Source organism: Neofelis nebulosa, chromosome 13 (genome assembly GCF_028018385.1).
Source record: "Neofelis nebulosa isolate mNeoNeb1 chromosome 13, mNeoNeb1.pri, whole genome shotgun sequence".
In the NCBI taxonomy this organism is placed as follows: Eukaryota; Metazoa; Chordata; class Mammalia; order Carnivora; family Felidae; genus Neofelis; species Neofelis nebulosa.
The window spans coordinates 16,167,104-16,180,708 of NC_080794.1; the positions used below are offsets into that span (position 1 = coordinate 16,167,104).

The following is a 13,605-nucleotide window of genomic DNA, read 5'->3' on the forward strand; positions in this document are numbered from 1 at the left end:
TGTGGTCTTTACTTTCTTGATAGTGTCCTCTAAATCATGTATTTTCCAAATTTTGTTGAAGTCCAACTTATTCATCTTGACATTTAATCACTTGTATGTTAGTGTCATATCTAAAAAAAAACATTGCCTACAGATTTACTGTATTTTCTTCTAACAGTTATATAAATTTTTTTATCTCTAATATTCAGGTCTATGATCCAGTTGAGTTAATCTTTGCAAATGGCATGAAGATAAAGATAAAACTTCATTCTTTTGTATGTTGCCCCAAACTTGATTTATTGAAAAGATTATTCTTTCCTGATGGGATTGTTTTGGACTTTTTTTTTGGGTGGAGGGAACCGATTGGCCATGAATGTTAGGGGTTAATTCTAGACCCTTAACTTTATTCTAGTGATCTGTAACTGTATTTTAATACAAGTACCACACAGTCTTGATTACAGTGAAAAATATCCCTTGAAAAAGTTTTATTCATTTCAGGATGATTGTAAACTTTAGCCACTTGAGATCTGTACATACCTATTGGATAAAATTCAAAATAGTTAAGTCTTTCCATTTTTTAAATGGAAGTTTACTCATGTGTGAAATCTAAAAGTCTGAGCAATACTGTTTCTAACTGTGTACTAACTCACAGTTGGAACATCCTAGTCGACTTGACATTGTAGGTGCTTTTCCCAAGACCAGTGACCATACATGGCTCCCTTGAGTTGGCCTTATGTACCACATGTTTGTGAGACTGAAGCAATGCCTGGGTCATTTGTCAAAATGTTCACTTTATAACCATGGGCCAACTTTAGGCTTCCATACTTTTAGGGAGTAAAGCAACTCAGGGCCGCACAGAAAGAACCAGAGAGGTAGCGAACATGACTCTTTAATGACCAGCCATGTGGGACAGAAGCAAGCCTACTGTGATCTTGCAGAAGGAAGCCAGTGATCTCTCAAGGGTTCAGTGTTCCTCCTGACTTTCTCCTGGTGATGACTAACATGTCTCTGCTGTGCTCAGAGAGCTGGGTACAGCCACACTGATAAGACCCCAGGAGGCATGGCAGGGACACTCAATATTTTGTGTGAGCTGTTTAAGACTATATGCACTTTACTCAAAAACTGAAGGATGGATTTTGGTGGTACTTTAACTTGGAATTTATGCTTTGTCTTATACAATTCTCTTTGAATGAACAATTTAGCGCCACGTTACTCTTTGTAGAAATGCCCTTGTTATTATGAGTAACTGACAACTTTAAAGGGATCTAATTAATCCCAGCCTACAAATAAAATGTTTCCACCTCAGTGGATTTTACCTAGTAAAAATGTTTAAAATAAATAGTCTCCTGGGTAATATTTCTGAATTCAGAATTATCCCCCGCCCCCAGACCTCATTAACATTCATGGGGAACAAAAAGTAAAATAAAACTACAAACAGCTGAAAGTCTCTGATTAGAAGTCTGTTCCCTTGGTACCAATACATTGTTTAATGCTTTTTTTTTTTTTTTAATAAATTTTGAAATCATTTTTAACTTACGTTTCTGAAAGATTAAAAACTCGCTGGGGATCTCCATTCTCAATGGCATATGTTATTGGGTCTCCCTCTCGATCAGTTGCCTTCAGAGAGAAAACACGACTAAATTATCAAGTGATTGATACCCTCCTAGTCAGTACAGTATAATATAGAAGCTTGAAACCAACATTACAGGATATCCATGAGACTCTTAAAGAATAAACAATGAGCTGATGGCAGGAGGTAAAATACAGAATTTCATATCTGACCTCAGCATCCTGTCATTTTATCTCATGTGAAAGTAGTGAGTAAGAATAGTATTTTCTTCACACATACGTAATCTTACCTGGCGTGGAAATATAGTAATGACTTTCCTAAGGTTTGTGTATTTAATTTTACCCGAGTGTATCGCTACACTCTGCATAAATGTTTGCAGTGCAGAGAAATTCCTTTTTCTGCTGAGAATATATCGAGTCAGGGAGCTTTGTGGTTAAGAATCTCGAACCTGAAGCCAAAAGCCCGAATTCAAAACTGGCTACACTGACTAGATATGTGATTATTTTCAATTTCTTCATTTGTAAATGAGAACTAGAACAATACAAAAGTTAATCACTATTGGGAGGTTTAATTGAAATGATTTATGTCTGGGCACACAGACTAACATCTGGTGCGTTGAAAATTTCCAAAAAATGTTACTCTTTTTTTTTTTTTTTCTTTTTCCCCACCTTCACTCAATTCAGAGAAGACAAAACCTATAGCTTTGGACTTTGAGTATATATCCCTAACCCCAGCCTTTCCTCAGCATTTCAGGCATATCCCCTGCCCACCTGAACACCCAGTTGGATGAGTGACAATCATCCCCAATTTAAAATGTTCAAAACCCCAAATCCTGCTCTCTCTCTCCCTCCTCTGCCCTCAAGAAAACAACAGCCTACTGTTCTCAGTCTTAGTTATCTCAGTGATCGTGGCGACTGCAACCCCCACCCCCCTTCTTGCTCACGTCTCATATCTTGACTTTCATTGCTCATTCCTACTCTCCAGTGCACCCCATCAGCAAATCCCACTGGGTCCATCCCCAAACTGTCTGCAGTGTAAATCTGTATCTGACCCCCTTCCCCACTACTGTCTTCTTCATGGATCCCAGTAATGACCATCTTCCTGGTGGCCCTGATGTTTCCCTTGTACCCTCCCTGCAGTCAAATTTTAATTAAGCAAAGTGATCACTTTTTTCAGACCTACGTTTTACTTCTTTTGAGTAACACTATTGCATTATTACAGACACACAATAAAACACAATGGAATAAAATAGTAAGATACAATGAAATAATAAACTACCTAGGGTAATATCTTTGAAACATTCCATATATGTCTAAGTCTAAACTTTTAATTTAAAATCTAAAATTAATTATAATAGAAATCTGAGAGTAGAGAGCAAGACAAAAAATATCGTTTTTAAACAGGCTCAATGGAATTGATCGCAGATGCTTGATATTTTCATCATTTCTTGTTCTTTGCCAGGCGAGTATTAGCCAAAAAAGATAAAACAGAACTACAAATAATGACACAGTCAACTTTTGAAGAAACGCAGAATTATGCTATATTGGTGAGACAGGGAGACCAAAGGAGTCCATAAAAATCTGCTTTTTACTCATTTTCCATTTTCCTTTCTGACTAAGACTGACCTTCACCTTATTCACGTCTTGTGCTATATCCTTGCAAGGCACAAGGAGTTAATGATTTCTTTGGAGTCTTCCAGTATAACAGAAACATCTAAGGAGTGACTGGACAAGAACGGCTGATTGAGGCCATGCTAGGGAAATTTCAGAACCCTAGAAATTCTGTTAGAATTCCTCAACGCCGAGAAATGTTAGACACCTCAACGCCGAGACTCTTGGCTTCAGGGAATAAGTCAGCTATGGAGGACACCTGGACGTTTTTTCTTGGTCTGACTGGTTAGGGGAAGTGTACATCAGACCACGATCCTCAGTAAAAACCCCAGATTCTAAACAAAGAGGAGACTCTCTCTCCTTTCCTTTCCGAGTCTCCCCGACATTCTATCTGTACCTGGTCTCTCTGGACCTTCAATAAAGTGTGCCCTCACCTCCTGCTGGCTCATGTTTCACTTCTGTACTATGCACGTCAGGGACCCTCCTGGCTGGCTGGTCCTGTGAGACCCACTCAGTGTCCTCAGACCTGGGCTGCCTACATCATTAAGAGACTGCATTTTACCACTAAAAAGTGCACACTGAACTTTTTCTGTTGTTTTTCTCTTTCAATCAGTCATTTAAAAAAAAATTTAATGTTCATTCATTTTGAGAAACAGAGAGAGACAGAGTGCAATTAGGGGAGGGGCACAGAGAGAGGGAGACACAGAAGCAGGTCCCAGGCTCTGAGCTGTTAGTACAGAGCCCTACGTAGGGCTCGAACCCGTGAACTGGGAGATCATGACCTGAGTCAAAGTCAGACTCTCAACTGACTGAGCCACCCAGGCGCCCCTCAATCAGTCATTTTTACCTGTCATATAGTTATAGATATAATCAATTTCTTTTTATTTGTTCATTGGCATGTGGTTGTTGTTTTCTGAGAGACAATTTATTGTTTGTATTTTCAATGAGCCAGAAGTAATGGATTCTGAAACAAGATAGATTTGTGTGGATACAGTTAAGTTCAGATTAATGTTAGCCTTTCTTCTAACGTATCGGGTCTACTCTAACACTTAACATTATTGCTGTGGGATGAGAGCATGGTGAATGTTGCATAATTTTATTTATGTAAGTCATTATATTGTTATGTTACTAAAATAATAACAAAGAGAAATTCCTAAAGAGCTTCCCATTTTTTCATCCACATTAATTACTTTCAATTCCCGAGGTACCTTGAAATATTTCTTCCAGTTTTGTTTGGCCCTTTAAATACCTCAGACTTTAAGAAATGTGAGAGCCAGTACTTTGCCTATGTCATACTTTTTAAAAAGATTTGTTTGTTGGTTGGTTGATTTTTAAGTAAGTTCCATGACTTGCATGGAGCGCAACACAAGGCCTGAACTCAGATCAAGACCTGAGCTGAGATAAAGAGTCGGATGCCCAACAGACTGAACTACCCAGGCACCTCACCTACTTCATTCTTTTTTTCTACTTAATTTTTTTTTAAGTTTCTTTATTTATTTTGAGAAAGGGAGAGAGCACAAGCAGGGGAGGGGCACAGAGAGGGAGAGAGAGAATCCCACGCAGGCTCCATGGATGCAGGACTTGATCTCACAAACCATGAGACCATTCATGACCTGAGCTGAAAGCTTAACCGGCTTAGCCACCCAGGTGCCCCCAACTACCTCATTCTTATATGAGGTTGTGCCCACACTAGAAAGCTTGAAGACCCAGGATTTGGAAGGAAATCCTTATCTGATTGTTTTGTTTCTTTTATTCTTATAGCCAATCCTCTGTGGTTGTTTTAGGACCCGTGGCCAGTGGTGTAGTAATTAGGGAGGATTTATAATTTCTCAGTCAAGGAAGGAAGGGGGAAGGGTGTTATCTGGACGAGAGCTCTGAAATCTAACCACTACAAGTGTCGGCACTTTTGTAAATACTCTGTGTCTCCTTCTGTCAGTATTTAGGGAAAGACATGCTTTAAAGGAAGAAATAAGACATAAAAGGTGAACATGGAAAAGTCAGAAAAAAACAATGATCCTTGCAATAAGATTTGACCATATGCATATTTATGACCTAAAATACCTTTCTGAAAACATTTTATACATAGTCCTTTTTTTTTTTTTTCTATATGTGAGTCTAGCCAGCTGTCTCTGAATGATGGGCAGAAATTCAAATATGGTTTTGAACAGCGAATCCTTAAGTTAACATTGATTGACTCCTTACTTTGTGCTGGGAACGCTCTTTGCATGCATCATGTCATTTAAACCTCACAGTAACCATGTAGGTGAAAGAGAAAGACCAAGGGCTTTGTTACCACTCCAATTAGAGTTCCCTATAACTTACTTCATTGGAAGATACATATGTTTTTTTTTTTTTAACATGGAAATTAATAGTTATCATTTCATCTGAAAAATAGAGAGGGCATGGGGCGCCTGGGTGGCTCAGTCAGGTAAACTTCTGACTCTTGATTTTGGCTCAGGTCATGATCTCATGGTTCATGGGATCGAGCCCCACACCTGGCTGTGCACTGACAGTGTGGAGCCTGCTTGGGATTCCCTCCCTCCCTCTCTCTCCCTCTCTTCCCCTTTCCTGCTCTCTCTTTCTCTCAAAATAAATAAATAAACTTAATTTTTTTTAAGGGAGAGGTTAGTGTCACTTAAGACACTAGACAGAACAGAAGGGAATTTCTCATCCTTTGTACACATACATTTTCTATGCCTTTGTTTTTGATAGGCCGAGTCCAATGTGAGCCTCTCACACAAGTTCTGGGGGGGGAGTGGTCATCTCCCTGGGGGGTTATCCCAGCATGAACTGGGAAGGTTCCAGAACCACCCCTTCATTCACAGCCCTGGAGCCACCTCTGCTCAGACAGGACGTCTGACTATAAGAGGAAGCTAACAAGAATAACGCATACAGTATTCACTCATTGATGCACCAAATATTCATTAACCGTCTGTGCTGTGTGAATAAGCACTGAGGCTCCAATGAGACAAAATGCCGGGAGCCACACAGACAAGGATTCTTCCTTCGTGCAATTTGTACTGTAAGGGGGGGGGGGCGCCAGAGACCAAGCAGAATAATTAATGAAAATATACAGCTTTCAGATCTGTGTAAGTGCAGCTGTAATATAAAATATTTGGGGAAGGACATACAGGGAGGGGAGGAGGCAGGCTTGCCATCATGTACAGGTCATCAGGAAAACGTGAAAAGTTGGCAGACACTTGTGAAAGGGGAGACAGCAAGTCATGTGGGGAAGGGAATTCTGGCAGAGGGCATGGCCAAGGAAAAGGCAGTGACATGGGGACATGCCTCATGAATTTGAGGAATGGCGAGCAAATGGAAAACCAGCTAATGTTTTGTGTGGCCTCAGGTAAACAACCCGAGGTTAAATATCCTTGGTTACATGATTGAGCAATGCTCACTTTGGATAGCTAGCACATCATGGAATTCAGTCACTGGTTTTCTGATAGATGTTTGACAACATGGTGAACTACGGCAAAGCTAATTTTCCTTTAATTTGTGCTTGCAGGACAAAGAATATCTTTAAAGACCAAGGCCACTGCTGTTTCTAACTGCTCACCCAGACAGCTCACTGCATGTAATTCAGCTCCCCCATTTTTCAGAAGCACCAACAGGGGCACAAAAGTATTTGTCTCAATAAGCGCTGTGCTTAGGCATTGGAAAAAAAGGAATTTTGAAAAAGAAAACAAATCTTCTCTAAACTAATATTCGTTCATGTTAAAGAGGAATACAGCCATCAAGTACCATCTGGCAGAGTGCACTTTATGTGCACAGAATGATTCTGCACATTTCACAGGACATTAAGACAAACCACCTGCCCTGAGGGATTCTAAGATACATAAAAATCAACGGATTTAGATGATCTTTTCTTTTCTCACTTAGGCAAACGAGTTCTGATTTATGTTATTAAACTGAGAGCGAGAACTGAGGTTTTCAATTCAGGGCAGTGGCGTTTCCAAAAATGTGTATGTGTGCCCTCCTGGCTTTAAACTGCTGGCCCTTTCACAAGATGTTAATGTTTAGGAATCTATTTCAATGAACAATGAAGACTTTTTAATGTCAAGAAGTCTTGTTTTGTCATTTGTGATCCTCGTAAAACCTCCTTTTTGAAAGAAGTTCATTCGTGTAAAAAAAAGCCAATTGATTTTATTTTCTAGAAAAATGTAAGTAGTAGGAAAATACTACGCAAACATGACGTATCTGAAAGTCGGATGTGCAGCTAACGTAGAATGCCTCTGTGATACCTGAGCACGCCTTCAGACCTGCAATTCTGTCCAGCTATTAAAGTATATTTCCCTACTTTACTCACTTTCCTACATGCCTGAGACTTTCTCCTCAGGTCTCCAGCCATCCTACCGCATCTTTATTCTCAGCTGGTGGCCCTGATCACTGTCTCACTGGGACCATTGAAGGAACCATCTACAATTTCCCAGATTTCTTAGACATTTCTTAGACATACCTTGCCATACCCATCCACTCTTGTCTTTCTTCCTACTAGTGATAATGTGCCATCTGGACTCCTATTTAGGGAAAAATTTGGGGACAGAGTTTTGTATTCTACTTTTTCTCAATTGTTGTCTTTTCATTCACTCCTGAGACCATCTCCATCATGTTTCCAACCCTCCAGCAACCTCTGCACTGAAACTGCTCTTTTCAACACCTCCAGTAAATTCCACAATAGTAAAACCACTCATGGGTTCACAGTCTTTGTTTCTGTTCTTTGTTTTGTTTGCTTGTTTTTAACTGGACTTCTGAGCAGCGTTAGACAGAACTGATCTCTCCCTTGTCCTTGATATGCTTTTTTCCCCCAAAGTCAGCTTCAGGACGTGTGCTCCTCTGGGTCCCCATTCCTGATACTCATCACCGCCTCAGCATTTCCAAATCAGTCTTTGGATGTCTTCTGCGTTGACTCCCTTAATTACCTATCCAACCTCCAAGTTCTAAGTAGTACTTAAATGCTCAAGACCCCAAATGTATACTTCTAATCCAGACTTCTTCCCTAAACCCATACCCAACTGCCGACTCAATAGCTTTAATTAGATGTCAAAAGACATTTCACATTTAATATGTCCAATATGGAACTGTTCCTCTTTTCATTCTGGCTAATGAAAATCTGCCCTTGCCTGTTGCTCGGGCTGTATCTTAGTAGTCATTCTTCTCTCCCACACCTAATCACTAACAAATCTTCTGATGTTTATACCCACAAAATATAATGAGACAAAAAACACCTATCACCATTTCCAGAAATGTCACAACAGGTCTAGTCTGGACTAGATGGAAATAGCACCCTAACTAATTTGCACAATTTCTCATGCCTCACTGCAGGCCATTTTCATTACAGAATCCATATGATCCTTTTCAATTTTAAGTTTATTCATGTCACTGCTCTATTCAAATTCTTCCATTAATATCTGATTTCACTGAGAGCAGCTATCTCCATGCCTCCTCCATCACTGGGTGACTTCCTTTCTATGGGTTTCCTCCTCTCTTGCTTCATTCTGGTCCCATTAGTACCTTTACTGTTCCTCAAACACACCAGGTGGGCCTGAACTTCAGGACCTATCCACATGTACCTGAAGCACTCCTCCCCCATCTATATGGTTCATCTTTTCACCTTCTTCAGTTCTTTGCTAATGTCACCTTAGCAAAATCGTCACTGATCAAATTGTCATCCCCCATATATCCCTCTCCATTTTTCTTCATGTACGTTTCCACATAGCATTTCTCACCTTCTAACATTCTATATAACCCACTTACATATTTTGTTAATGTTTCTCTTTCTTACTAGAATGTATGCTTCATGAAGGCAGGTCACTTGTCTGCTTTGTTACTATAGTGTTACTATTATTTATAGTTTGGGCTTGCCTTTGCATTTCCTGTGGCTGAGAGGGTAAATTTAATGGAATGAAGGAAGTACAGTGATCCAATTTTGTTTTGTACTTTAATCAACTATATTTACAGTAAAAAGTGTGCTTTAGTTTTCATTTACATACTTCATGTTTTTTTGTCTCAATGTCTTCCAAACTTGAATCAGAAGAGAGAGGGGTAACGTATAGGGGTGTGTGTGTGTGTGTGTGTGTGTGTGTGTGTATGTCTGTGTTAGTTTTATTCTACAGCAAGCATTTCATTGGGGCCAATCAACGTTTCAGTTATCTTTATCTATAACCCCAGAAGATTTGCTTATTACATTAATAAATGCTATAAATAAGTAATAATTGAAGATAGGTAGATTATATGAACAAAGTGTAAGAACCCAGGGAGTCCTTTGTCATTTGGAATGCTCCCCAAAAGTTGATTCTACTAGAGCATGGGTTCAATCTAATGACTCAGTTTCTTGTTGCCTGAAACTAAATAGAACATTAACCAAGCTCTCTCTAAAATACTGTTCAGTTTGTCTAAAGTGAACTTAAGCGTAAAATCTTCTCAGGCACATGAAAGGAATATCTTGCTTGCTGATATACAAGTTTGTGTGTAAGAGTATTTGGCTTGAGACATAATTTTCTAAGCAGTAACATGTTGTGACAGTGAACACTAGCCCTCTCTTACTACTGCTTCTTGGAGGCTACTGATAATTTCTAAAGATAGTCTAATTATTGGGGAACGATATTTAGTTCTGGCCAGTTCTTAACACTCAAGACTTGCTAATAAAATGAATAAATACAAATAGGAAACAACAGTTTTAATTCTAAAATAGCTAAACAAAATGACTCTTGTTCAGTTTTAAATAAATTGAAGTATATGTGTGTGTGTGTGTGTGTGTGTGTGTGTGTGTGTGTGTGTGTGTGTCTGTGTGTGTGTGGTGTGTTTCCAGGCCTGTGGAGATCTGAAGACAAAAAAAGCCTACACTTGAACTCTTGCACACTAGTTCAAGGATTTCTCAAGCCTTCCCCACAGCCTACATACTATAGTTCCCAGACTTCAGCACATTAAAACCAGATTTTCAAAATAGTGGAGTTAATACAGCCAGGCCAACTGAATGAAGTATATAGCTCATGGTCTAACAGTACTGAGGGAAAGGGGCAGAAAAATCTACTTTACAAAGAGCATAGGTATCAAGAAGCATAGAGACCCATTAAGCCGCATGTACCACAATAACACCTGTTGATATAAATGTAGAATCTAATTTAGAAACTAGTAATCACATTATACTGAGTTCATTAAGCCAAAAATGTATTGGGCAACCATTATAGAGAACATATTTAATGTTAGGAATCAGGAATTATATGTTATGCAGTATAGTCTACCTTTGAGAAAATTCTGATCACTTGTGATATTAATACTGAGAAAGAGTTAAATGATGTTCAGTATGCTTTGGTTAAGCCTATACTTATAAAAAATAACCCAGAAGTGTGCTTGGGTGGCTCAGTTGGTTAAGCATCTGACTCTTGATTTGGGCTCAGGCCAAGATCTCATGGTTCGTGAGGCTGTTCCCAAGACAGGTTCTACGCTGACAGTGTGGAGCCTGCTTGGCATTCTCTCCCTCCCTCTCTCTCTGCCCCTCCCTGCTAGCACTCTCTCTCTGTCTTTCTCTCAACAATAAATAAATAAACATTAAAAAATAACCTAGAGCTAGTAATCATAAGATTGAGGACCTAGTCTCAATTATGTCACTTTTAACTACCTGAACTGGGCTCTGCCTCTGAAGTGATATTTGCAACCACAAAAATGGATAAACAACAGTTGAAATAGGAAGTCTATGTAGTGAATGTAGAATCAGATGAGGAAATAGATGTTTAGAAAACTCTAGAATTCTATTCAGACAGAAAGTATTGTCTAAGGAAATTAATTTAATTTGGTAGCTAAAAATCTTGAGTTTTACAGCAAAAAAAAACAAACAAACAAACAATAAGGGTGAAATCTGTCACTTATTAGCTATGTCAATTGCTAAACCTGTTTATGTCTCCAGGACTGCCTGTACGATGCTGAAATAGAATGACATCCAATTCAGAGTTGGTATGATGATTACACAGTGGTAAAATAGTTCGTATCTATCCAGTGCATAGCATACACTTAATATACACTGACTATTGATGTTAATAGCAAGACTAAAAATGCATCATACAGATTTAGGAAAAAAATCTGTAAAGTGTTTTTATTTTTTTTAATTTTTTTTTAATTTATTTTTTTTAATGCTTATTTATTTTTGAGACGGAGAGAAACAGAGCATGAAGGGGGGAGGGTCAGAGAGAGGGAGACACAGAATCCGAAGCAGGCTCCAGGCTCTGAGCTGTCAGTACAGAGCCTGACGCGGGGCTCGAACTCATGGACTGTGAGATCATGACCTGAGCCGAAGTCAGCCGCTTAACCGACTGAGCTACCCAGGCCCCTGTAAAGTGTTTTTAAAGAGAGTATCCTTCGGTCATCAATAGAACTCACTCCATGGAAGGCTGGACCATGTAGCATACATGATATGTTACCAATATCAGCAAGACATAAAATTTAAACCTAAAACATACAAATTCCCCCTAACCACATATGTAGCAGAATGTTTGATCAGAATGCATCAGAAAATGTGACCTTGGTTAATTAATAAATTACTCTTTGAAGGGGAGGGATGGGCTGGGGTCAGGGTGAGCATACAGAAACGATGGGGAAAAAAGTCCTTGATACTTGGAGCTAAAAAGGACAAATTCAGTGATATCCATAATTCGCTACAAATAATACCCAATACAAATTATTCTAAGCCAATAAACAGACCTTGCATGTAAAGATTATTAATACTTTTTGCAGATGATACATCCATTCAAAAATTAACAGGAACAGAGAACACAAGGGAAATACTTCAGGAATGGCTGAGTGAGGAGCTCTGTGGATCTCCCACAAAAACAACCATGACTACTAAAAAGTATTTAAAAAGTTAAAAGTCTCTGGAAGTTGTACTACGAACATACAGTAATAGGAGAAATGTTTACTAAAAAAAAAACTATGAAACCTCAGTTAGAAGAGGAACAGTCTGTGGAATTTGAGCTACAAGTTGTTTTTCCCTCCAAGTCTCAGCCAGCACAGCATGACAGAAGCTCCCCTCTTAGCAGGTGCATGCAGGATCACAGGACTCCTCTCCCACAGCTCCAGTCTCCGCCTATGGTATCTGCCCAGGAGGGACAGGCCAACATCATTCCTTCTGATCCCCTGTCACCCCATGTTTCAGAAACCCAGTGCCTATGGTCTACTGTTTTTACTGTGTCCACAATGGAATAAAATTAGAAACCAATAACATACAGTCTAAAGTTTGACAACCATGCAGAAATTAAACACGTACTCAGAAGATCGTAGAAAGGGAATTAGAAAACACTTCAAAATGAATAAATTTTAAAAAAAATTACAAAAATCCACACTAAAACGTATGCAGTAGTATAAGGCAGCTCTTGGAAAAACATTAATCGCTGTAAGCATCTATGTCTAAAAAGGGGTAAGTTCTCAAGGCAATAAATTTGCACCTTAGGACAATGGAAAAATATGAGTAAAATAAACCTAAAGTAAGCAGAAGTAAAAAAAAATAAAAATTAAAGTGGAAATTAATAAAATAAAAATAGAAAAGCATTAGAAAAAAAATCAATGAAGTCAAAAGTTGGTATTTTGAAAAGATCAACAAAATCAACAAAATTCTAGTCAGATAAAGAAAAAAAAAGAGATTCAAATTACTAAAATCAGAAACAAAAGAGGAAACATCACTACTGGCTTCACAGCAATGAAGCAGATTTTAGAAAAAATGGGATGAAAAACTGTAACCCAACATGTTAAATAAACTAGATAAAATGAATAAATCCCTAGCAGTACACAAACTACCAAAACTGACTCAAGATGATAAAGAAAAGCTGGATAGACATATAATGAATAAAAAAGATTAAATTAGCAATCTTAAAAACAAAACAACAAAAAAAAACTTCCATAAAAAGAAAGGCCCAGGGGCACCTGGGTGGCTCAGTCGGTTGAGCGTCCAATTTTGGCTTAGGTCATGATCTCACGGTTCATGGGTTTGAGCCTCATGTTGCGCTCTGTGCTGACAGCTCAGAGCCTGGAGCCTGCTTCAGATTCTGTGTCTCCCTGTCTCTCTCTGTCCCCCCTCCCCTGCTTGTGCTCTGTCTCTCTCTGTTTCTCAAAAATAAATAAATGTAAAAAAAAAAAAAAAAAAAAAGAAAGAAAGAAAAAGAAAAGGCCCAAATGGGTTTACTATTGAATTCTACCAAATATGTAAAGAACTGACAGCACCTTCCCAATCTCTTCTAAAATGTAAAACAAGAGGAAACACTCACTAATTTTAGGAGGCTTGTATTACCCTCTTACCAAAACCAGACAGAGGTAACTCAAGAAAAGAATTCTATAGATCAGTCTATCTTATAAATATGGAAGTAAAAATCCTTAACAAAATACTAGCAACTCAAATTCAGCAATATATAGCAATTATTATACTCAAAGACCAAATGTGATTAGTCACAGGTATGCAAA

At 38.6% G+C, this 13,605-nt stretch overlaps 1 protein-coding gene across 17 annotated transcripts in view; it reads right to left on the bottom strand.

Annotated features, from left to right (window-relative positions):
- The window catches only part of PCDH15 (protocadherin related 15), a 1,242,339-nt gene that overhangs the window by 269,250 nt on the left and 959,484 nt on the right, over window positions 1-13,605 (bottom strand). For all 17 annotated transcript variants that reach the window (XR_009252204.1, XR_009252205.1, XM_058696346.1 and 14 more), the window contains one exon: window positions 1,517-1,596. Coding sequence is in view for 15 of the 17 variants with exons in the window: in XM_058696346.1 (XP_058552329.1) it covers window positions 1,517-1,596 (80 nt within the window). In the remaining 2 variants the exon portion in view is untranslated. The remainder of the gene's footprint in view (window positions 1-1,516; window positions 1,597-13,605) is intronic.